Source organism: Monomorium pharaonis, chromosome 6 (genome assembly GCF_013373865.1).
Source record: "Monomorium pharaonis isolate MP-MQ-018 chromosome 6, ASM1337386v2, whole genome shotgun sequence".
In the NCBI taxonomy this organism is placed as follows: Eukaryota; Metazoa; Arthropoda; class Insecta; order Hymenoptera; family Formicidae; genus Monomorium; species Monomorium pharaonis.
The window spans coordinates 9,337,655-9,364,443 of NC_050472.1; the positions used below are offsets into that span (position 1 = coordinate 9,337,655).

The 26,789-nt window shown below is 36.8% G+C and overlaps 1 protein-coding gene across 3 annotated transcripts in view; it reads left to right on the forward strand.

Annotated features, from left to right (window-relative positions):
- LOC105837331 (fasciclin-1) overlaps positions 1-26,789 on the forward strand; it is a 412,374-nt gene that overhangs the window by 192,435 nt on the left and 193,150 nt on the right. For all 3 annotated transcript variants that reach the window (XR_004963764.1, XM_036288707.1, XM_036288708.1), the window contains exons 4-5: positions 20,476-20,615; positions 21,976-22,072. Coding sequence is in view for 2 of the 3 variants with exons in the window: in XM_036288707.1 (XP_036144600.1) it covers positions 20,476-20,615; positions 21,976-22,072 (237 nt within the window). In the remaining variant the exon portion in view is untranslated. The remainder of the gene's footprint in view (positions 1-20,475; positions 20,616-21,975; positions 22,073-26,789) is intronic.

The window sequence follows — 26,789 nt, forward strand, 5'->3', positions numbered from 1 at the left end:
ACAACTCCAGCATCCCCTTAAGATCGGACCACAAATGACGAAGCAGTCCGAGGAGTTACGGACATACATACATCGCGACTTATATATATAGATATTATACCGTTTTTGTTGCAGATGTATTGGACAATTTTTTACGTTTTGATGGATTAATATTTTCATTGTTGTTTTCCTTGTTAGATTCGAAGCTGCTTGAGACGGAATTATCTGCAGAAATTAATGTTTAATTTAAATTAAAAAATATTAATTTAAACATTTAAATCAATATCAAAATAACCAGTGTTGGGTAATATACTTTTAAAATTTATCTCGATACAGATACAGATACACAAATCAAAATATATATAGATACAAATACTCAGATACATTAAAAGTATCTCAAATACATATCAGATACTTTTAAATTATTCAAATAAAAAATTCTTAAAAAGGCAGTAAGAGTTCAGCGATAGGTGTTTGTGCACAATACAACAAGCGCATTATAAAATAAATAAATATACTTTTGTGTTGCGCACAAACACCTATTACTGAGCTGTAAGATTCCAGGAGTTACAGACATCTTTTTAAATTAATTTACAATATTTTTAACAATTTTTTCATTGTAACCACTTTTAAACACGTTGCATTATTTACGAAGGTGGCATTACCTACATTCATAGCCATAGACTAGTCAATAATCATTTGGTTATTTCATAAGTACTGTTTGCGCAATTCTAAATGGTGCTATTGACAGTAATAAACAAATAAAAAATGACCTTTGAAAAAAACTTTTTACACTAAAGACAAAAAGTACATGAAATTGTATCTGAAAATGTATCTGAAAAGCAGTTCAGATACTTGTGTTTTGAATCTAGATACAGATACAAATACTCCAATTCAAATGTATCTTAGATACAGGATCAGATACACAAAATGTATCTGTATATATCTAAATACATGTATAAAGATACTACCCAACACTAAAAATAACTAATAGTAACCTTCCGTTTCCGTAGCTTTTCTTTTTAAAATATTTTTTTCTAAGCCTAATTGAATATTGGCTTCGCTTATGTTAAATTCATCCGATTCATTTTCTGAATCTCTGTCAGTGTCTACATCAGACACTTCACTTGATAGTACAGCAACATTTTCTAGGCGTGCTATGCGACGTTGTCCTTGATCGAAATTATCTAAAATATTGAAAGTTAACTATTTTATGCATATATGTTAGGGTGACAATTAAAAATTTTTTTTCTAATTTTTGTAGACTCAGAGTTTTTTGGGTTCCTTTTTTGATAACGAATAAAACACTTTTTTTTTTTATGTTAATGTTTAGAGGTCCCTCAAATTCATTCAATTTATCAAAATTAGTAACTTGAGCAATCTCTAAATATAAATATTTTTATGACTAGCAAACGGACTGGTCAAAATTTTCTGTACTTAAAGATATCGGAAATCTTCAAAATCGATTTTCTCGAGTATTTTTGAGAAGCGCAGCGTACTGCTTTAGGAAATTGAAGTCCGGGTACTGATCTTCAAATCCTATAAATATGAAAAAAATCGATCCATGACCCGTAAGGTCCCCTTGTTAGAAGAAGATAACACTTAATATCTAAAAAATAACGGCTTGTCACGTAACACCATAGCAGTGTTACCAGAAAACGGCCTTTCGGTCATATCGGTCGCAAGTGGAGGGGATGGATTGTCTTTTTCCCTCTCTAAATGTGCTTTTTCACGCTGATGCTTAACGCTTATTTTCAGTGTCAAAAAACATCACGTGACTAAAAATGACGAATGGGTATCTTAATTTTTAGTCACGTGATGTCTTTTGACGCTGAAAATGAGCGTCAAGCGTCAGCGTGAAAAGGCACCTTAAGTCTCTGCTGCTGAGAGAATGTCCTCGGATTGGACCACGGATTTGAACGTTCGTTTCGCGCTAATCTTTACTCTTTCCACGCCGAGCATCGAATACGGTGCTGAGGACCCCGGTGCCGCACTCTCCCCTTTTTACCCGCCCATGCGTAGACCGAGAACCGAGGAGTCCGAGGACTCACTGGAGAGTATAGCCTCTAGCGGAAAGCACACTTTCTTCCATAAAGGCATAATAGTCAACGTACAAAGACATGAACCAAGGACATGAATCAGGTTCTTATTTCTATTGCCACTAAAGAAGTAAAGGATTGTGATTGGTTCATTGCCGACTGTATAATTGAAGCATCGGATTCGAATCTAAATTTACGACGGAGTTGATTAAACACATTTTTAGCAACAGAGATCTTCTCAAACATTTGGTAATTAATAATCGTTAATCAAATCATTTGTGAACAGAAAAAATGTTGTTAACTTAACTAAATTTATCAACTTTATTAAATTTAGTTCAAATATTTATATGTTTCATTTAAATACATAAAATACTCGAACCCTAGTTATAATATTTTTAACTAAATACATAAATAATTAAATTTAAAAAATTTAATCAAGTTGAAAAATGTCAAGTTAACAACTTTTTTTTATGTAATACTATAATATGTAATTTTGTGTGTGTGTGTGTGTGTGTGTGTGTGTGTGTGTGCGTGTGTGTGTGTGGCGTGTGCGTGTGTGTGTAGACGAAAGTAATTTGTAATCATATAATATAGTACAGTGTGCAAGATGATTTTTCCGCGAATGTGAAATTTGCCGTTCGAGGCAAAACCGAGTGTGAATATATATATTTTCACATTTGTGGAAAAGTCACCTTGCACAAGATACGCACTGTATTTTTTGCAACTGATGCACGATTATCATGATTTAGCAAGTCTGAATGTCATGAAAAATCGCGTTTTCATCTATTGCGAACAATTATATATAATTTTATATGATTATATATGAATTATTTTTCGGAACGTGACAAGTAAAATATATATACACCGTAATGTACATTTTCTATTTATAATTATACTAAAAGGGAAAAAAGAAAAATAAACGCATTTAAATTTATATTAGTATTAATAGCTTTTCTAGATGTATCAATTAATTTTTATTTCACACACATACAAAAACATACTTGACCTTCTTAACTATGTATCAGTTAAACTTTAAACCCAGATTTTGCTAATCAATTTACAGAAAAGTGAAGCGGAGAAAAAAAAATACAATGGAAATGAGAATTATAATGGAAATAAGAATGATTTTTTATAAGAATTAAGTTTGTTTAGTAAGCAAGTTCGCCGGAAGCAAGGACGAACCGGATAGCAATAACGAAAAGAAATTAATACGTTACTTTGAAATCAGTAGAATTAAAATCTATTTATTATTAGTAGGATTAATAATCAGAGCAAAATAATCACAAAATGTAGATATAAGGTAATAATTATTAACTGAATAATAGTAAACACTACAAATTAATAATTTTGTTAATGACAGACTATCTTAACATATACATATCTTAGAACAAAGAAATATAATCAGACGAGGCACAACATTAGCGATGCTGTGAAAGTAAATAATAATAGTCATTCGCAAAATGATTAAAAAATGTGATAGAGTAATCAACAGAAATATCACAGAATTATACAATAAATGTGTTACGCAATCTTATTGATAATGAAAACATAGATTAATAACTAATACGAAGACTAGTAACAATACTAGAATTATAAAAAAAAAAATATCGCACAGATGCGTAAGTATGCAAACAGAATAAATAACGCTAAATATTATATACAAAAAAATGAATAAAATTATAATCACTTTGATATGCAGTAAAAAAATTATAACAAAACGTAAATTTTTCTTATACTAATTAAAGTTAGAGTATAAAGAATAAAAACAAGCAATTGGTTAACTTATGACGCATGTGCACATTGACCTTCAGTCGAAACTTTTGAATAGAATAATGTAATGTTTGTTTGAACGTCCCTCGTTAACTGTAAAGAATGCAAGAAATCTCAGTATGAGATGACGATGGTAGTGAAATAGAAAGAAGTAAGAATCTCTGAGATGAGCTCTGTCCCGTCGGGTAGCTGTCATACTACCACCGATACAGGATGAAAAATCAAACTCAAGAGCTCGTCTGAATACTTTCTGCACAGGCCTTGCGTACCTGATACCGAATAGATGCAATCCCGAATAGATGCGTCATATGGCAAATGTTATGCACACGTATGGCTCGCCGTTTTACTTTTTAATGGCATAAAAAATATTCTATTCAATATTAAAGTTTTAAAAATTAATTTGATGAATTAAAATTATGTCTGGACATAAAAATAAATCCGATCTTTTAATAGAATATTTTTAATCCGAATAGAATATTTTTTATGCCATTAAAAAGTAAAACGGCGTGCCACACACATGTGTCTCTAAGTTTCAAACAATTTCGTTGCATATTACTTATGGTTAAAAATTCGGAATATTATGTCTGTAATAATTGTATGCAGTACGTAATATTGTTAAGTTTTAGAAGTACGCATTTATGTTCTATTTCTGTAACTTGAAATGTGCGACGGTATTTGTTTTTATTAACCTGATATAAACCAACAAAAGACGATTCATAAGGATATTTAAAAACATCTTTTTTACTAGAGAATAATTTTCCTTTTAATGATATTTTTTCTTCATTTGAGACTTTATCTTGTAATAAGGATATTTCGTCAATTTGGATGATATTGCCATTTTTAAGTTGCACGACGTTGTTTGGAGAAATATTTTGAATAATCATGTTATTCCATGTTATACTTGTAAATGTCTTTTTTGTCTTATTATTAAAATCTGAGTTATATTGTACATTGTCTCTTACAGGCATGATTTGGTGAACTTGTATGTCTGTATTTAAAGTTAATTCTCTTAGACGATTTGCAACTTGATTTAGAGGAACGTTTGGCGAGCGTACTAGTTTCTTCAAAGTCATTAAAAAATTTTCAAAAGGAAAAGCCGATAATAAATTTAGTGAACATCCCATGTTAATTACGTCATCTGCTATACGAATTAAATTATGAAAATTTATACTTTGTATACAAGGATCATAATATTTCGGCAACAAACGGAAAAATAATGTTAAGAGTTCCTTTGCTTTTTCTGCATTTGGTACTGCTAAATTATTACTACATAATATTCGACATGCAACGTATAGAGAATAAAAGTGCTTATATTTATTAGTTGGAAGAACATGACGAAGTACTAAGACACTGCAATATAAAAGGAAGAAACGAAATTACGTCGCTTTCCAATTTTTGATATCAAAGATATCAAAAACTTTTCTTTGAAATTCTACAGGAATTTGACCAGATAAACTACAGAGTAAATTACGTAATAACAACCGATTTCGTGGACCAATTCCACCGGCCTTTGAACCACCGTATAATATATTGTTTAATAATGTTTTTGTAACACCGAGAAATAGAAGATGCATTGAATCAAGAAAAACTGATTGCACTGGATCAAAGTCTTCTCAATAAGGGAGAGATCTCTTTATCAAGGTGATGTTCAGGCTGGCTACGCATTTCGAATGAAGATTTAGTGCGTTTTTCACAAGTAGTTTTCGGATATACACGTTTGTTCTTACCAACTGTTTTACCTTTAACAGAACATCGTTCACACGCATAAAATGCTACGTGTGATTTGACGCATTTAAGAAATGCCCTAGCCGGCGTATCGCATACAAAACCTAACACTTTAATTTTGTACGTTTTATTTGACAATGTAATTTTATTTGAGGTTAAACTTAATACTTCTTTTATAAAGTCATCCAAGAATTCTGTGGGTGACTTCGGTTTGGATTCTCCGTGATAAATACCTACAACTTGCGGTTTTGAAACGTAATTTTTGTTATGTAACATAATTAATATAGGCCAAAACTGTTGCCTTGAATTTTTAAAAATCTGTACACCGTCGACGTTAACTAAGATTTCAATTGCATTTTCCATATATATTTCTGGATTTATCATTAATGCAAGAATTTCTTTTAAACCAAAATAGATATAAGTACCAAAAGCACCATTAGCACTTAACATAGGCTTTACTGCGTTTTTTGACTGTTTAGTGTGCAAAAATGTTGCAGCTGTTCTTGGAAATTCGTTATATTCTGTTTTTAAAATGCATAATAATTCGGATAACATGTTGTTACGAAGATGTAAAATATGTTTCATAGACCAATGACGTATCTTCTGCTCGAAGGAAATGTTTGAATCTAATGTTTTAAAATTATTATCTTTTTCTACTTCCTCGTTAAAGCTTAATTGCTCAAACGAAGATGAAATAGAAAACAAGTTCTGTTCAGATTGCTTGTTATACAGTTCACTTGTATTGTTTCCAAGTGTAACTTCAGATATAAATGTAATGTCTCCTTCGGAGACCAAATTATTTTTTGATAAACGCTAATCATCTATGTTGTAATCATAGACGTCATTGGTACTATTATTATTTGATACTAACAGTGATGGTGAGGACGATACTGATGATGATGATGAAATATGTAATCTGTTCTTTTTTAATATTCGGTACTTCTGAGTATAGTAATACTTTTTTTTCGGCATCTTCTCTGCAAAAATATATAACAACATCCTAAATTTTATACATGTCCTGTAATTTACGTTCTGAAGTGAGAGGGTAGAGGATCAATATAAAAAATCATGTAAAATTCGGTAAAAGTTTCAATTACAGTCAATTAAAACGTCTGAGCGAATGAGCACACGGGAAGCAATAGATCGGACATGACAGAAAAGAAATAACGGCTTTTATTTTTTAGACATTTTTTGCAATAATAATCAATTATTGTGATTGTGTCATTCAATGCGCGACCATAACAAACGATGTTGATATAATTATACGTTGCTTCACCTTTCGTTATCAGCTGATTTTTATTGTTGCTAGAAATGTCTGAGAATGAATATTTAAGCCATTTTTCTTCTTTTCGTGTCCAAACACTTTTCATACGCTTATTTCCTTATATGTCTGAAGAGGTTACATACGTCTAGCTGTGGTGAAAATTAATGTTTTTAGGAAATTTTTTAGATAGTAAAATGGTCTATTGTAAAAAAGAAACAAAGCATGAATAGCATATGATTTAGTGATTCTATATGCACAAGAAAAAATTTATTTACCATTTTTTTATATTGAATTATTTCAGTTTTATACAAAAAAATTTTAATCCTATATTAATATCTCCAATTTTTGTAATAAATATTGATATATTACTAAAAGAAATAGATTTTTTTAATAAAAAAAACTTAATTTTATTTTAAAGAAATTATTTGTTATTAAAACAGTTATTTTTTTATTTAAAAAAATTTTTTTAAATAAAAATTTACAATTTTTAAAATAAATACAAACATTTTTTAGTTAAGTAAATATTTTTTAAATTTAATTTGAAATATTATATATATAGTATAAGAAAATTCTATACTTTAATTTTACATTTTTTTTAAATTTAAACTAAATAATGTAATCTTCGGTATCTGAGTATTATTAATATCTTAGATTACATTTGATTAACAATTGTTAACTGTTTGCATGGCAAAATATAAAATTTTTTAAATAAAATATGTAATAAAACTTACTTTAAATTCCACAACAACTTTTGTCAAATTTTCCCCTCTTTCTAAAGCTTTAACAGCAGCCTCTTTTGTATTTAAAGCTTATGATCTCTTCATTTCGGGACAAAAGGTCTGATAACCATCTTTTTACCTAAGCAAAAAAGAATAATAAGATAACAACTTAATCGACTATTATGCGCGTTTTAAACACAACACAAAACGGACTCACCACTAACCTCTTGCACATCACAGTATCACACACAATACTCCTGCGGAACCACAAAACTTGCCACCGACTACTTTTCGAAAGTTCTCGGCTCTACGCAACTTTTCTTACAGGGGCACCCGCACACGCCGCGCACACATATTAGCAGCAGCAACGAACACGCGACCGAGCCGGCCGGACCCGGGACCTCGCGATATGTGCAAATTGCTAATGCGCATCCACGTGCATCCACGACATCATTGTCATAAGGCCGTCATTGGCATGGTACCGTAACTATATTGGCCAGGTACTGTTCCGGTACAGATACACAGAAAAGTCTTTTACTGTTTTCCGGTACCGGTATGGAACCGTAACTATATTGGCTAGGTACTGTTTTGGTACAGATACGCGATACTCTCTTTTATCGTTTCCTGTACCGGTATGATACCGTTTCTGTAATGACGGCTTGAGACTACTTCGGTTCAAAGAGGCAAAGTCTTATTGTTTTTCAGTACCGGCATGGTACCATAGCCGTATTGGCCAAGTACTGTTTCGGTGCAGAAATACAAAAAAGTCTTTTTCTGTTTGTCCGTACCAGCATGGTACTGTAACTGTACTGGCCAGGTACTGTTTCGGTACCTAAATACAGTACTCTCATTTACCGTTTCTTATATTGGCATGGTACCGTAACTGTATTGATCAGGTACTGTTTCGGTACAGAACACGGAAAAGTCTTTTACTGTTTTCCGGTACCGGTATGGAACTGTAACTATATTGGCTAGGTACTGTTTCGGTACAGATGTGCGAGACTTTTTTTTATCGTTTCCTGTATCAGTATGGTACCGCAACTGCACTGGCCAGATACTGTTTTGGTACAGATACGTGGTACTCTTATTTACTGTTTTTTTATACCGGCATGGTACCGTAACTACACTGGCCAGGTACTGTTTCGGTACAGATACGTGGTACTCTCATTTACTATTTTCCTGTACCGGCATGGTACTATAACTGTACTGGCCAAGTACTGTTTTGATACCTATGTGCAGTACCGACTTAGATAACGGGCCAGTACCATAAATGTAATATTTTAATACTGGACCAGCATTGGACCAGTACTGAAATGTGACATCCGTTTTTCGGTACTGGATCGGTACTGCGCCAGTATTCAATACCTTTTGCCAGTATGAGACACCAGCCTGGGATTACTTATTTCAAAAGTAATGCATAATGAAAAAAATTGCATTACTTATTTCAAAAGTAATGCGTAATAAAAAAAATCGCATTACTTATTAAAAAAGTAATGCGTAATTGAGGATCTTCGCATTAGTTATTAAAAAAATATTTTTTAATGAAATCGTAATGTATTACAAAAAGTAATGCATTATTTAGAACCCTGTCAATTCGTGACCACATAATTTGAATTTTATGTTACATTTCATTTTTGATTCGGTTTAATTCAAGTGCATGCTCATCATTTCATATTGAATAAATGTATGAAAAATATCCGAAAATGTTTTTTACGGTTAGCATCATTGTTAATTATTATTCGATCTAATTGACCTCGGGCTGCAAAATATTTTAATACCAAATTAATTATATAAAAATAATGCGTAATAGGAACAATCGCGTTACTCATTTCAAAAGTAATGCGTAATGAAAAAAATCGTATTACTTATTTCAAAAGTATTGCATAATAAAAAAAATCGCATTACTTATTAAAAAAGTAATGCGTAATAAAAAAAATTGCATTACTTATTAAGAAAGTAATGCGTAATTAAGAATCTTTGCATTAGTTATTAAAAAAATATTTTTTAATGAAACCGTAATGCATTACAAAAAGTAATGCATTATTTAAAACCCTGATATTTAAAGTCTAGTATTAACAGATGTAAACGGAAGATACTTGGCAGCCACTAAACATTTGTCTCTCATGTGACTGTTCACGACTCGATATAATATTCGCGATACAATAAAGTTCATACGCTTCATCGAAATCTACTATGACTCGCTATTAATACAACAGGTTGGCTCTAACGGCGTCCGAGATAGGTATTCGACTCATTACGCGTATCTCAGAATTCCTCGTCGACGGGATCTCGACTCGGTACGATACATATGACTCGTGCACTCTCGGTATATTTAAGCGGTGAATGAATCCCGGCAAAAACGCTCTTCGTACTATCCCGTCGCTACACTCTACTTCTTACAATCTGACTGTCAGCTCGACATTTTCCCCGAGGGCGAAAACGATAGGCGAAAATATTATATCTAGGAGACAGAGACACGGCCCCGTTGTACGGTGACTAACCTCGGTAAATTTATACCGCGTAATATATCTATAAATATATCTATAATATATTTTAAATAATATATCTATAAATTATTCTCAATTCTCCCACCGAACGCTCGGTAGGGCAATTAGTCGATAATCTCTCGCGAAATGCCGGACCGGTCGTCTCCGTCCTTACCGCGTGGTCGAAGTGGTGGCTTTACAGTCTTTGCCGTCGATGACCGTGGAACCGCTCTCGATGTCGTCTCGCCGAACAGTGAGACGGCGTGAGCGAGCGGAGACACTGCGAACATCGATTAGGATCTGCGCATTGTCCTTGCGCATCGATCCGCGCATCGACTCGCGCACAGGGATCTTCCTGTCGATCGGGCGTCGCTTCTTTCTCTCCGCTCCTGCGGGCCGAGGGCGCTTCCGGTCTCGACACCGCGCAATTTGAAGGCTGCTGGTCTTCACGGGCCGATAGCCTGCTGCCAGATCCTTATTTCCTGGCGAGGTTGGCTCGGGGTTGATCAGGGCCCGGCCTTCTCGACGTCGGCCTCGGCCGTCGTTGATCGCTCCGGCTGGAGTCCTCCATCCGGCTCCACGGAGTGCGAGGGCGCGCTCTAACTTCCCCGGCGTTGTCCTCAGGAGCGCCCCGCTCCTTCCGGCCCGTTCTCGCCTCCAGAGTTCCTAAAAGAAGACAACATACGATAGCGACCGCCTCACGATCTTTCACTCTCCTCCCACGATAACGTCGATTGTATACTTACCCATGTGGCTTTACAATGATCCGGGATCTCGCCGCTCAGCCGCTCCTGCAATTCTTTTCGCTGTCCCTCTACAGTTGCTCCCTTATTACATGGGATTTTTCCGGCACACCACTTCTCCCACGAATCGTGCTCTTTGCTTGTTGGATTCCTAAATACCTTACAACAATATTTAACACAAAAAAAGAGACCGCCCTCCCCCTCAGGGTAAAGAGCGGCCCCAAATGACCTTTCCCGATCGGGCCATTTCGGCCCTTCCCTCCCGTAAAAGTCGTATATGACAAAATCGTGTGTGATCGTATACGATAATGGCGTATGTGTTTTTGGGATACGATCGTATACGCCTGACATACGATTCATATATCAGTCATATATGACAAAATCGCATGTGATGCTGATGAATCATATGCGATTTATATAGGCGTGATATACGCCCGGAAAAAAATATCTCTTATACGCTCTTATATGCTCATATAAGAAGTAATATTATGTGCTTATATATGAATTTTGTCCGCAAAAACTCATATATGGTCATATATGATTGTCTGTCATATTTGAACATATATATTTAAATAAGTTTATATTTGGAATTATAGTATTGTGATCTGATTATATATAACTCTATAAGTTTGTATATAATTATATAAAATTTTATTTTTATATTTTTTCAATTTTCGGAAGCTCTCTCTGAGTTGCGAAGGCCCACGAACTCTCTTTGTGTAACACAAACAATATATACTACACTTTGCTGCTAGTGAAGTACTAACTGCTAACTAAGCCGTGAGTGATGGTTTTTTTTTATAAGCCTTTTGGAGTAAATTTTCTCACGAGAAGGAGGAGCGCCGTGCCTTCGCCTAGTGGCGATCTTGCGAACTACTCGCGACTATATGACTATATAAGTTTGTATTTGATTATTATATTTTTAATTAAAATTATAATGCTTGCTAAACGATATTCTTAATATGTTTGTCTATAAGAACAATATATAACATTTATTAAATATATATGTAATATATATACATATATTTATACATATATTTGTAAAAAAGAAAATTAAACATAATTATTGACAATCGGATTTATTTATAATTATTAAGATATAAAAGATTTTTAAACATTAAATGTAGCATAATAAAAATATATTACATAATAAATTATTTATTTCTGTAACATTTCAATTTTATTATTTAAAAACCTTAAAGTTTAAAAAATTCTAATGATCATGTATAATCATACATAAACATACATATATAATTGGATCTATTCATAAGCACGGACCACTTATGGATAGACCTAGTATATATGTTCATATATGATTACATTTGATCATATAAATGCTTTCACATGATCACATATAATAATATACAAGAACGTCAGACCATATATGGTTATACAGGGTGTCCCAAATCTGGTGCGCAATACTTCATAGAAAGATAGACGGAATCGAGATGAACATAAAAATCCAATATAGTCTTGATCAAGTCTATCAATAATCGAGATATTAATTTTTCAAATTCTACGAATAAGAGCGCGCCGTGCGAAGAGCCGAGACGCTCTAGCTGTAGCGCGGCCCATTGTGTTAAGCATTGGCTGCCTGCGGCGGGGGGGGGGGGGGAGGAGGAGAAGCGCACCACTGTCTGTGCCTCGCCGCTCTCGTGTCCCGCCGCACTGGCACCTAGACTCGCGTAGATGGCCGCTACGCACATATTCTTATCGTTTTTTTTTTCATAGAATATTAAATTAACAAAGGTCTATCACAATTAATATCTACGATTGATTCCTTATACATTCTCTTTTCTTAAATATCTAATTAGAAAATAACAAAATGCGCGATATATCCATGGATATTTATGTTACACTTTTTGTTCATAACATGATAGAAAAATATCTTTTGATGTCACAACGATTTCACAATAGATTACGCCTTTTACGATAATCATACTTAGAAATCGATGTTCAATATCAAGTATTGTTAAACGCAAATCAAACATACATGACATATGTCATATATGTGATTCTGTTACCAATTTCCGGCTGTCATATGTAATTCGTATGCGGTCATATACGATCGTCTGTCTAATAATGCTATTGCCATGTGATCGCATACGAGCCGTATAAGAATCGCATGTACTGTGTACGCAATTTTATACGATTTGATTCGTATGTCAAACATGTCACATATGATCTACAAAATTATGATAAGAAGAAAATGCGCCAACTATGAAAATGGATGTTCATACGAACTAAAACATCCACTTTTACAAATAATTATTAGTTCAAATATTACAAATAAATATTTTAATACAAATTTTATTATAAGAACTTGACGCCGCTAAACCGAATAATTTGCCAGCTCTCTTTCTTTTTCTTTTGGGCGTGCATCTGAATGTGTGAGTGCGTGCTTGCGTGCGTGCGCGCGTGTGCGTGTATGTGTGTTAGTATATAACTTTGTTTATAAGAAAGCAATTTTTAATATCTTAGTTTCTTATGCGTGCGTACGTTCGAATGTCTCCCCCCCCTTTTCCCTCCCTCTCTCCCTCCCTCCCTCTCTCTCTCTCTCTCTCTCCTCTCTCTCTCTCTCTCTCTCTCTCTCTCTCTCTCTCTCTCTCTCTCTCTCTCTCTCTCTCTCCCTCCCTCCCTCCCTCCCTCCCTCCCTCCCTCCCTCCCTCCCTCCCTCCCTCCCTCCCTCCCTCCCTCCCTCCCTCCCTCCCTCCTTCCCCCCCCCCATTGCTGTAATTTCATGTACTTTTATGTCCTTGCGCATAGTCAGATGCGTCTAAATCATGTCGATATGACAGAAATCCTAACCACACAACTGTCAACTTTATTGCTTAATAACTTTTTTTCTAGGGACGGGATTCATAGACCGATCTTAAGCTCAAGCATTGTCTTAAGTCTAGCTTCGAGCCGACTTGAGACTTACTTAACCAATGAAATAACAGCATTAACGTCTCAAGATCGTGCTTAAGCTGGAACTTGAACAAGATTCGACTATGAATTCCGGCCTAGTTGAGACCGACAATTTTTACATGCAGATTCGTGTTCTACGCACCAAAATATACAAAATAGTGAAGTTACAGCCAAATCGATGAGGTCGCCCTTATACTGGACAATTACCTGATCTTTTAATAAACATACATTATTCGGTTTTTTAACAGAAATTGTAAATTTTTCAAACTCTGCCGAAATAATTTTAGATTTAAATTTAAAATAATAGTGAATAACTGGATATAATTTGTTAAATATTTTTATATTTGGACATAAATTTTCTTCATAAATCTGATTAATTAATTGTTCAAGAGGTTTAAATGAATTTTTAACTTTAAGTCTTAAAATTCTTAAATAGTTTTCAAATTGAAAACTAAATTTGTCTAAACAACCAAATGTCTATACTTTATTAGCTAAATGTAATAAGTTTGTAACGAGTCGTTCCCCACTGTCACCGGGATGACAGCAAACGGTGCTGTTAACCCCTACTTTGTGCGGTCCCCTCCGCTCGTCTCTGCCTCCCTCACCACCGAGTGCAAGGTATATAAGCCCTCCACTCGCGATAAGTTATCAGAGCTTCCCCAGTCCGCGCACTGAGCAGACCGTATCTCCTGGTGCAGTGAGCCAGGCTCAAGATTACTAAACTGTACAGGTTGTCTGGAAGACCTTTTAGACGCGGAGTCTCGCAGCAAGAGGGGATATTGTGACGTTATTAGAGTTTAGTTGTCTCATTTACACTTAGAAAGTGTAAGTCTCTCTCTCTCTCTGTTCAAATGATTTCAGGTATAGCTGATACAAGTGCAGCTACACAAGTGTAACTGAGCAGAGAGGAAAACGCGCTGGTAAAACAGAGAGGAATAGCAATGAGTATGACAAAGATAAATAACACCACCACTGACGTCACGACCAATCAGCGTTAAGTATCCGGATGAGACAACCTGTACAGTTTAATAATCTTGAGCTAGGCTTCCTAGTGCGCACAATGAGCGCCATAACCTCGAAACACGATCCTTCCCGGCACGCAGTGAGTGCCTTCCTGACCGCGTACCAAGCGGCAAATCCCCAACACGTCCCGCACCTAAGCACACGACACACGAATATCTCGCATTGCGAGACCACACATTGTATATAGTAGCTTAGGGCATTGTACATATTAGCGTAGGAGTTGTTCTATATAATAAATCATAGTATTAAACCGAACATACCGTCTTCTCACTTATTCGAGCCCGCCGCCCGAACCCTGGATCCCGCGGCTATCCGTAGCCAATAGGAACACAGGATTCACGGTTACAAGTTATGAAAATTATACGACATATTTTGTCGACCATATAAATTCTTATAATAATGAACAAAATAAATTAAAAGATTATGAGCATATTCATTTAATGTAAGACATAATTCTGGATGGCATAAAATTCTTATAGCTACACTTAAGGTAAGAAAATGTTCATAATATTCTGCAGACATCACTGATTTAGAATTATTGGGCCAATATATAATAAAAATAATCTGAGTTCTGTGGCCTTCCATTTGTCTACTTCATGTAAACTGCGTGGTAGTCGCGAACATTCACATGAAATGAATATTCTAAAAGATAATGTTTTAGATAGATAATTTTGATGATCCTTAGAAAAGCGTAAATTTTAACTCCTCTAATCCAAAACTGAAGAAATCTTTTCATGACTTCTAAAAATACTAGATGCATGTAATCTACTGCAATTTGTGAAATCATATTAATTTTTAATCATTCTATAATAGATTCACCAGTGTGATGCTCTTCTTGTTGTTTTTCTTTAAATGAGCGATCTGTTCTCAAAGGGCAATTTAATTCAGGGAAAATAACAGAATTAATATATTCTCCTGCCTGCACACATTTACTGCAGCCAAAATAACCTGAATGATTTTTTGTATAAGTTATAAATGCTCTTGCAGGAGCATCACAGACAATTCTTTTAACTAAAACTTTATATATTTTTTCATTGTTATAAATCCCATTTTCTTCAAGCGCAATCAGTTCAGTAATTAAGGGGCAGTTAGAAAACCAAAAAAAGATACTTTTTGGGGATTTTTCCTTTGAAGCTACAGTATTATATTTAATTTATAAACATTGGCATAAACTGTGTTACATAACATCTAAAAAAAATTCAGAAAAAATTTCAAGTAAAAATATTAAAATTTAAAGAAGTTATAGTTAATAATAAAAGCTACTTTTAAAAAAACACGATTTGCGGTGCCAACTGCTGTGTGAAACCGGATCATGTGAAACAGACAAAACAAAAAAATTTAATTTGGACATGAAATTTTCTAGTCCTTAGTCGAAGATTTTAGAAAAAAATTAATTTAGGACAAAATGGCAGTTGCCAAAAATCAAACTTCCGATTTTCGTAAAAAAAGCGCCCATTTTTTTACATAAAATTGACAATATAAGTAAAAAAAGATCCTTCGATCAAAGACTTGCATTTTATATTAGAAGAGAGCATGTAAAATTTCAGATTAATTGGTTGAATAATTTTTCAGAAATCTTTGGCACCGTCTTTGAAAATGCAGTTTTGAGAAAAACGCGTTTAAAGTTTTAAGCACTGTTTACGTATTTCATTAAAAAATCATGTGATTAATTTGAATAAAAGGTGTATTTTTAAACTTACACAAAGTCATCAATTTTAGGCCCATATAGCACACCTTCGCCTTCCATAACCGCCTCTAAAATATTAGTCGGTGAGAGAGCAACTGCTGATAGCTGCTCCTTCCTAACGGTCGCGCTTGACCTGAGAGACCGACTTTTGAGACCTTGCTACTTTAACAGTTTTAGTCGGATCGACTTCAAAATTTAATGAGATATTCTCGAGATGTTATACTTTCAGAAATTACGAAAATCAAAAAAACAATTTTTTCAAAATTACTAACTTCCCTGACCCCTTAATGGACTTAAATACTGATTTGCATCATTTGGTTTTGACATACCATGGTACACTCCAGCAACAAATGATTTTGTATTAATATTATTAGTAAAAATAGAAATTAAAATGGGCCAGAATTGACTTCCCACACAACACGCAGACATAATTACGATGTAATTTGGATGTCCGATATAAATCCTGAGGACATCCGACGGATGTCCTATTTACATCCAATGGACGTATTTAGGATGTTCTATATTCGTCCCAAAGACATACCAAGTACATCTTTAAAATGTCCAAACCGGACGTAAAACGGACATTATTTGGACACATAATAGCCTCATATATGTAATACTTCTATATTGCTAACCACTGCTGTATATATATTGCAATTGTCAATAATTATTTTATTTATTATGTAACGGACCGTATTTCCCACGCGGGCTTAGTCTGCTAGGATCGGGTGTGAGAAGGTCCCTGAGACAATAGACGCAGTTTTTCTTCCGAAAATAAAGAATAGATATATTTCAATGTTTCGTAATTATGTACAGGTGATTTACAGACGATGGTGTGTCGGTATGTATAACGAGTCGTGTGACGAAGTGTGCTATTTACAAGTGTGGTGTGTGTGTGTGTGTGTGTGTGTGTGTGTGTATGTAGGTTCTCGTGTCGCGGGCAAAACAGCTGTTTTGCCGTTGTGTGTGCGTTTCGCTCGGTGGTGATCGCGGTGTGCGGTGTGCGGGCCGGTGGGCAATGCCCTGGCGCGCGAAACGGTGCTTCGTGGCGCGGTGAGGTGAGCGGTATGGCGGGCGGTAACTGCCGGTGCCTCGAGACCGGTGGTGCGCGGTGTGCGGCGCGAAGCGCGGGGTGTTTACGCTGCGTGATGATTTCTTTGCGATTTTTGAGGAAACACCTGGTCGATCTCGAGATCTCTCGAGGGAGGCGGAGAGCTCTCCACCCCCGTTGTGTTCGAACCTGGTGATCGGGCGATTAAGGAAAGTCCGTAGCCGAGAACTCTCGGCGAAGGCGGAGTACGCTCTACCCTCTGCTACGGAGACGACTAGGATCTGGAGTGCGAGCGGTACCGAGAGCTTTCGGTTAAGGCGGAGAACACTCTACCCTATTTGCCGGTCGCAGGAAGCTTCTCAGGATCGTACTCTGGTCGGAATCGGGACCCAGCGTACGGTTGGAGCGAGAAGTGTCGCAGCCTCCACCGGAGCGGCTTTTTATACCCGCTCGGGTGGAGGATCGGGGATCCTCGCGGATCTTCGGGTCTCCCCGCACTTGCTCCCTCCCCCGTGGAGGTTGGGAGCGTGCGGGGAAATACGCGGAGCGGAGACGAGGTCTCGTCTCGACGCTTTTAATGCGGATGATTAGGACGGGCCGGTGCCCGTTTGTGCGGTCCGGCGGATGTTCGGCCGGACCGCGCGCGGTCGGTGGTGCCGGCGGACGGGAGGTTCGTTACAATTATTTAGTTAATTTATATATATTATAAAATATATAACTTTATAAACCATATTTTAATCGCAATATATTTCAATATATGTTATCGATGTGCTATTTTCCACGTTCGCATTACAATATAAACGCAGTCTTTTTTAAAACTAACTGATACTGTTATTAATATTGCAAATTTGTGCATTTTTAAAAGAAAAACAGTCGAGTTAAATATTGAAGAAAAACATTAATAATTTTACAATATTTCAGTATTATTTGTTTAGACATCACAGTTTATAGACGTAGTCTTTCTACAATACTAATACTAACTAATAATGCTATCAATATTGCAAATTTTTGTATTAAAAAAAAACAGCCATGTTAAATATTGAAAAAAAAAACACTAATGATTTTGCACTATTTCAATATTATCTGCTTTTTTGGAATCCTTTCGGAGGCATGGCGGAACCAATTAATTATGTTTAATTTTATCTCTGTTATATTTGTTATTTCAAAATAAAAAAAGAATTTTTATAATTTGTAATTAATTGTTTAAATAATTTCAATGAGTAATTTTTAGTTAATATAAAAAACTAAACATTTTAGTTAATTTATATAGACGTAAAAATTATTAAGACCGAGAAAATTATTCAAAATAAATATTAACATTGTGTTAAATAAAAGTTGATCATAGTCCATTACAAATAACGTTCAACAATTTAATTTTCTTACAATAATTTGTATATTGCTTAAACATGTTATTTGTAATGGGTTATACTCAAATTTTACTTAATATTATAATATATTTTAAATTATTTTCTCGTTTCAAACAATTTTATACAACTATAATTAACAAAAATGTTTAGTTTTTTATGTTTAACTCGTAACATTATTAGTTGAAAATATTTGAACAATCAATAAAAAATGTATAAACAATATTTTTTCTTATTTTAAAATAATTAAAAATATACTTTGTATAAATTTGATTATTACGATATACAATACAAATTATATTAGCATTGTTATCTTCACGATAATATATATCTGATATTTCAGGACGTCTGGAATATGTCTTTCGGATGTCTTATTGTTGTTGTGATTTAACGGGACGTCCGGATAACATACTTCGGACATCCCGCGGACATCCAAAATATGAGGACATAAACAGGACTTTTCAGGACACATATAAGACATCCGAAGGATGTCCGTGTGTTGTGTGGGTTGTTGAACCCTTTAATATTGACAGACCATCGACATTAATTAAAATATTAATACTGTTTGGACATATTTTTAAATATTTTGTTATTGATCGTAGAAGACCATCCGCTACTTAGTAGTATATAAGAACCACCTGCTATTTTCTTAATTTGTCGTGTAGCATGTTTTGAAGTTTACATCAAAGTCCGGGTATCTCGAGGCAATGTATTGTGACCACAATCACGTTTTAGTCGATCCGACTAAAACTGTTAAAGCAGCAATGAATTAATAAATTTTTGTGTTACATTTTCTTGCATTACTCATAAAATAAGTCTATCGTGTAAAATTTGAAGTATTTTCATAAGTCTGTGGTTCATTGTTAACTTTAATTATATCTACACACGTCTTGCGGAAATTCTTATCTTTCTCTATACCCTTATTATTATCTGATGGAAAACATATAATTTCTGAATTAACTGAATTGGAAAACATATTCACTGGAAAACTGCATGTAACATCTTCGGTTTGAGATGTAGCAGTGACTACAATATTGTTTCCTATGTTATTTGGTATTTCATTCATTAAGGCACAATTATTTTCAACGTTGCCAAAACTATTATCAATAGTACTATAAAATTGTATTCGTGAACGAATCAATTGATTTTTTTTACGCTTCGATTAGAAACGTATATCTTTTGACATTTTTATTATTTATACTTAATCTAAATCTAAAAAAATAGTTTTAAAATATTAATTAAAAATTATACGTAGTAAAAAAAGGAAGTTTTGATAAATGTGAAAAAGAATAAAAATGAGGTTAGGTAGTATAAAATAATACTTACAACGACTAGGTTACTGTTTAATATATATAAGTAAAGTGTTTGGGAGCCTGGCGTCCTTTCTGCTTAGAGATCTTATACTTCTGGCCAAACCCCCGCTGGGGAACTCCCCCACCAAGGTTCTGGCCTGTCTGCACTTGACCTCCGTTTCTTTCTTCCAATACTCAAGGTGCTGTTCCCTGAGCCAGCTCCTGATCCCCTCTCCCTGCCCAAAGAGAAGGAGATCCCGACAGCCGGCTCCGGTCTCAGCGGTGAGATGCACATATATGTGTCATCCACACTGGTGGCACGTCTTATTTTTGCACATATATGTGTCATCCAGTAAAGGGATTAATATTCTGCAAGATTGGTACCATTCTTAAATAACAATCGACACTTTTATGTGATTTCAGATTCTGCACATCATAAACGAAGTGTTGGAGCCAGTACAATACAACTCGAATTATTCGAAAGAAATATCGAATTATAATCCAAACGCTTTTGACGTTTTAAACCAGACCGAGGGTCTCAATTTGAGTGACTATCGCGTATGGTAAGCACCGGGTTCGAGAAACTCGCTATTTACATGCCGATTGTTTTTGGTGAGAGTGTCTGGCGGTAGACATAAAGGAGTAACAAAAACATTTATTGCACCCGGAAAAAAAAGGAAAAAGGACTTTTCACGCCCTCGCATCTCGAAGCGATAACCCATCTCTGCGCGTGCTCTCCGAGCGTAACTTTTAAGAAATTATAGATACTTTTGCACCTATTTTTAGATCTTTAAACGGTTATTGCTATTTGTTAAGTCTTTCAAAACTTGACAATTTCCTTAAATACACTGGCGCAAAAAAAAACGAAACAAAATTTTTGACCGATTTTTAGGCAATATTCAAAGTGATGCAACTTCGCGAAAAATCATCCAAATTACATGTACTTTTTTTTAAATTAAAGGGCAAAGACTCTACTTTGAGAATCCCTACGCGAAAGTTTGATTTGTTAAGTGCGAACCTTTTTTATCGCATGAAAACCAAACATGTGTTTTTTTAATTGAAAAAAGTAAAAGTTTGTTATCATTTTGCACAAGTTTCTCGTTAAAATCTTGCTAATATTAATTCAGATTCTGAAAGTTCATTCTTTTCTAAGCAATTTCAAAAAAAAAACATGTCGATACGATGTTTTTGTTGATTGCACACGAGTTTGAAATTTGCACTGCATTTTAGGGTATTTTAGCAAGTAAATACGGTATTTTTTGAATATCATGAATTTTGAGTATCAATATGATATTGCACATTGATTTTATTTGTGTTGAACTCAATCATACCGCTGTCATCAAAGTGACTCGATCTGCACCACGTGGAGAATGACGATCGGATTTTGTACATCATGTGGCCCACAAAGTGTCGATAAATCATGAGGTTTATTATTATTAGACTTTGGGTGTACTCGATTTTGCAAAAGATACGTTGCCATTGATTAAATTCTAAATATTTAGAATTTAGTGGCAACATATCCGTAAAAAAATCAGAGACATACTCTCTCGAAGGGCATACTACACAGGGCATTGTGGACAATATATTAATAAAACATAATTCGTTCAATAATCTTGCAGTCGTGACAAAGTTTACGCAGCCTTTCTTACATTTCCTTACATATCTTTTGCAAAGATATCTTATATTAACTATTTTCTTTCTTTCGAGTGATTTTGTGTACCATTCTAAAGTATTATAACGCTGGCTCATCAATTAATGCGCAGTCTCCCCCTCCTTTTCCTAATTTAAATATAAATACAAAAACTTAAGTTGTATTTAAATAACGTAAATAAATGCATGAAGTTTTCCCGTTTGTTTTATTTATTAACGTCAGCGCGTCTCGTACACCACGCTTTCATAATTAACGCTTTTTTTTCTTTCTAGTACTTTCCGACAGCGGGTCCTCATCGAACAGAAGAAAGATATCTTCACGAACAAGGGTTGTCATACCTTTTTCATCCCCGTTGATGCGGGTTTCAAGGTAAGTAACTTTAGCGACCTTTGCGAATTGTTTATTTGAAGGTGATGTGGTTGTAATATCTTTCGCTGTGACCGATTTTTCCCTTATAAAATTCGAGGACAATCACATTCGTTGCATCTTGTCCAAAGTTAAGAACGAAATTCATAGAACGATCTTAATCAAAATCCATCTTAAGTACGATCTTGAGACGTCAATACTGTTATTTTATTGTGCTAAGGTTTTAATAGTGGAATGCGAAGGATCGATTTGGAGATTGATTTTATTATTTAAGTGTACAGAAAACGACGACGAGCCCTTGCCATGGCTGCCATGCTGCCAAAGAACTGAACTTACGCAGCACATTTTCTTTTCACATTCGGTTGCGTGATGTTTGTCCCTCACTTTTTCTTTGCTTTTAGGTAATGCATAGACTTCAAATATTTTACTGCGCGTATACATTTACGCTTAATCCATACAACGCAGGTCTGTCTATCCGAAATAGATTCACATACTTTTTGTTCGTAAACCTCTCTTTACACTGTAAAAATTTTTTTACAATTACAATTATGATAGTGAATAATTTTGAGACCCACTAATAATATAATAATAATAATGGTGACGGGGGCGGTCCTCCTGCAAAGCCCACTTTGGCACTCAGACCGAGTCCATTGTGCCTCCCCGTTATCAGCTGCCCTAGTGGGGCCCCGCTTCCTTCCAGAAGCGGAGCAAATCCCCCACAGCTGCCTCATCTGGTTCGGTTCCAGAAAACCTGAACCCAGCAGGCGTGTTCTTGGTCCGACCAATGCTGGGCAGTTCCCAAGAATGTAGAGGCTAGTTTCCTCCTCTTCACCGCACAACCTACAGCTGGGCGTATCACTATGACCCAATTTGTGCAGGTGGTAGTTAAGGTCACTATGGCCCGTGAGCAGTTGTGTCGCGAGCCTGGCGTCCCTCCTACCCAGAGATCTTATGCTCCTGGCCAGGTCCCTGCTAGGGCATTCCCCCAGCATGACCCTAGCCTGTCTGCATTTGCTCTCTGTTTCTTTCTTCCAGTATTCAAGATGCTGGTCCCGGAGCCAGCTCCTGATTCTTCCCTTGCCTAGGCAGAAGGAGATCCCAACAGCCGGCTCGGGTCCCAACAGACTTGTTTCGGCCGCCTCCTTAGCAAGCAGGTCCGCCATTTCGTTGCCCTTGATCCCCGAGTGCCCAGGGACCCATACTAGGCCGGGAGCGTCCCGTTTGCTCACGTCAATAATGGCCACGTCAAGATTGGCCACGCGTCATTATTGCCCACGTCATTATTGCCCACGCGTTATTATTGCCCACGCGTCATTATTGCCCACGCGTCATTATTGCCCACGCGTCATTATTGGCCACGTCATTATTGGCCACGCGTCATTATTGGCCACGCCATTGTTGGCCACGCGTGATATTGCCCACGTCAATAATGGCCACGTTAATATTGGCCCACGTCATTACTGTATATGGGTTTGCGACTTGGACGGGGTGGGTGCGGGAGCGGGGGCCGAAGGTCCCTCTTGCACCCTCCCACCGTGTGTGTGTGTGTGTGTGTGTGTGTGTGTGTGTGTGTGTGTGTGTGTGTGTGTGTGTGTGTGTGTGTGTGTGTGTGTGTGTGTGTGTGTGTGTGTGTGTGTGCAAAGCATTTCTCTGCACCACATGGGTTTGCAACTTTCCACGCTAAGCAAAAAAATTGATTAATATTGACGTGGGCAATAATAACGCGTGGGCAATAATGACGCGTGGTCAATAGTGACGTGGGCAATAATGACGCGTGGGCAATATTGACGTGAGCAATATCACGCGTGGCTAATATTAACGTGGCCAATAATGACGCGGCCAATAATGACGTGGCCAATAATGACGCGTGGGCAATAATGACGTGGGCAATAATGACGTGGGCAATAATGACGCGTGGGCAATAATGACGTGGGTAATAATGACGCGTGGGCAATAATGACGCGTGGCCAATATTGACGTGGCCATTATTGACGTGAGCAATATCACGCGTGGCCAATATTGACGTGGTCAATAATGACGCGTGGCCAATAATGACGTGGCCAATATTGACGTGGTCAATATTGACGTGGCCAATCGGGACCGTGGCCAATATTGACGTGGCCAAACGGGTGCCACTCACTAGGCCAACATCATTCTTTTCCGCCAACTCATCCAGTACGCACTTGCAGTCCAGACCAGTCGCGAGTTAATTCTTGGACCCTCAAGCGCCTTAAGCGCCGCCTGACTGTTCGAGCAAATCTGGATGCGCCTTCCCACTCTATCAGACTTTAATAGGTTCTGGGCACATCTCATGATGGCTAACACTTCCGCCTGGAAAACCGTAGCGTGCTCGCTAAGCGGAACGACGATTCCTGCCCGGTCGCGCTGGCAGTAAAGACCAGAGCCCGCACTCGTTCTGGAGCCGTCCGTAAACCAGACGTCCCCGTCCCGAGGAACCGGTCCCTTAGAGCCGTTTCACTCCCAGCGCCCGGGGAAGCTTATCCTGTATCCTCTTTTGAAGGTACGAATCACTGGCCTCCTATCCTGTCCCATTGCAAAAATGGTGCCCGATAGGATTACTTCAGGGAATCTCGTGTCGAGGGCTCCTGCCTTCCACTTTGATTCACATCTTAGGCGATAGGCCGCCGCCGCCGCAGCCGCCACTACCACCCCATCGAGGAGCTCGACGCCAAGCAGCATCCCCATCGCCGCCACCGGCGTGGTCCGCATGGCCCCCAGGGCCCCTCTTAAAACTAGAGCTCTGACGTGCTCCAACGTTACCTTAGCGGTCTTTCCCAGCACCCTTGGCCGCCATACGACAGACGCGTAAAGCAGCCTAGGTCTGAATATTGACGTGTATATCCAGTGGACCATTTTCGGTTTAAGACTCCAGGTCTGCCCGAATGTCCTTCTGCATATCCAGAAGTAGGAGCACACACTCCTACAGCGGTTCTCGAGATGTTCCTTCCATGCCAGCTTCTTATCTAGGATCACTCCCAGATATTTAGTCGATACGGTTGGAACCAATCTCGTTCCCCCAAGGACCGGCCCCTCCACCGGGCCTACCTTGTACCTGCAAGTGAATTGAGACCCACTATAAAAACTGTAAATTTTTATGTGCATATCATTTTGTATATAAATTTTGCAATAAATTTGTAACAAGCCATCCGCTGCTACCTACAGAGGTACGTCACAGGGTTATTATCTCCCACCTCGGTGGCCCCCCTCTCACGTTTCTTACTCCTCTCAGCATCGAATGGAAGGTATCAAAGCCCTCCACCAATCTCAAGAGAGCAGAACATCCTGACCGAGCGAATTGAGCTGGTTGTTTTCTTCTGACGGGCTGAGTCAGACACTCTTGAGCGTGTATTGAGCGCCTAACCTAAAAAATCCCGATCCTACCCGGACACGCACTGAGTGTCTCACGACCGCGCACTGAGCGGAATATTCTCCACGCATCCCGCATCCTGCTCTTGATCGCGTACTGAACGAATCAACACAACCGTACTGAGGGAGAACTGATGCCGCGGACAGTCATCCACGCGGGATGATTGACCTAGTTTACACCGTACGTTTAGTCCGCGACCTATACACTATATTCGATCCAACCCAATAGTTCACAACGATGTAAACACTCGCGGACTTGTTTGGGTCAGACCACTTTTTAACGATCTCTGACCCACCTTAGGCCACATAACGCGTGTAAACTTTTATTGGTAGCCTACTTTAGGTCGGAATATAGGTTAGAACATAGGGCAGGTCGCACGGTGTAAACTAGGCCATTGACGACAACAGCTGACAGCCCAAACAACACGCTTGTCAGAATGAAAACTTTAAGAGAACTTTTTTAAACAAACATTTAGATATCTTGGAAATAATGTCAAAATGGTAACATTTATCAGAGACGTTTACTAAGAGAGGTCTTTGAGATACCTCATTGAAGAGTTTCATTTAAGTTTCTTGAAAATGTTATCCTTATGACATCAGCTAAATTATATCAGCTTAATGTCTTATAAAAGATATCACAATGCTGTCCGATTTTTGAGCCGTCCATGCGCGTCGTAGTTAACTCAGAAATCAGACAACATTATAACATCCTAAATGAGAGATCCATTTGATATTAAAAAAATTATAAAGATAATGTTTTCAAAAATAACGGTTTGTCTACAATTACTGCGCACAAAAAAATGCACAAAATCTAAATTCATCATGTACTGAATAAAAACAGGATAATAAATGTACTATTCAATTTTTTTAGAATATATGCTCTATATAGTTAACCATCTAATTAACCATTTAAACTCTTCAAAGTATTAATGCTAAATAGATCGCATTTTTCATCAAATTATTAAGGTTATGGAAAAAGATAAATTTAACAATGAAATTAATAAGTAAATAAATTAATGCTATTTATTTTTAATATGTTTTGCCAAATTTAATTGCTTTTATGAAAAATAATATAATTACGTCAGTTTATAACATACAAGTATATGTAGAAAATAACAAGTACCCATATCGATGAGTCAAATTGGCGTAGCAGATAAAGTACAAGGTTCGTCATCCTAAGATCCCGAGTTCAAAACCTACCAGCGGCAAATAAGAATAAAATAAAACAGTATAATTTAAATTTAATTAATTAAAAAAAATTTGTCTCTGTGGCGGCACGCCACAGCGCGACGCGCGCGCGCGCGCACGCAGCATCCGCGGCCGGGTCAGCGGC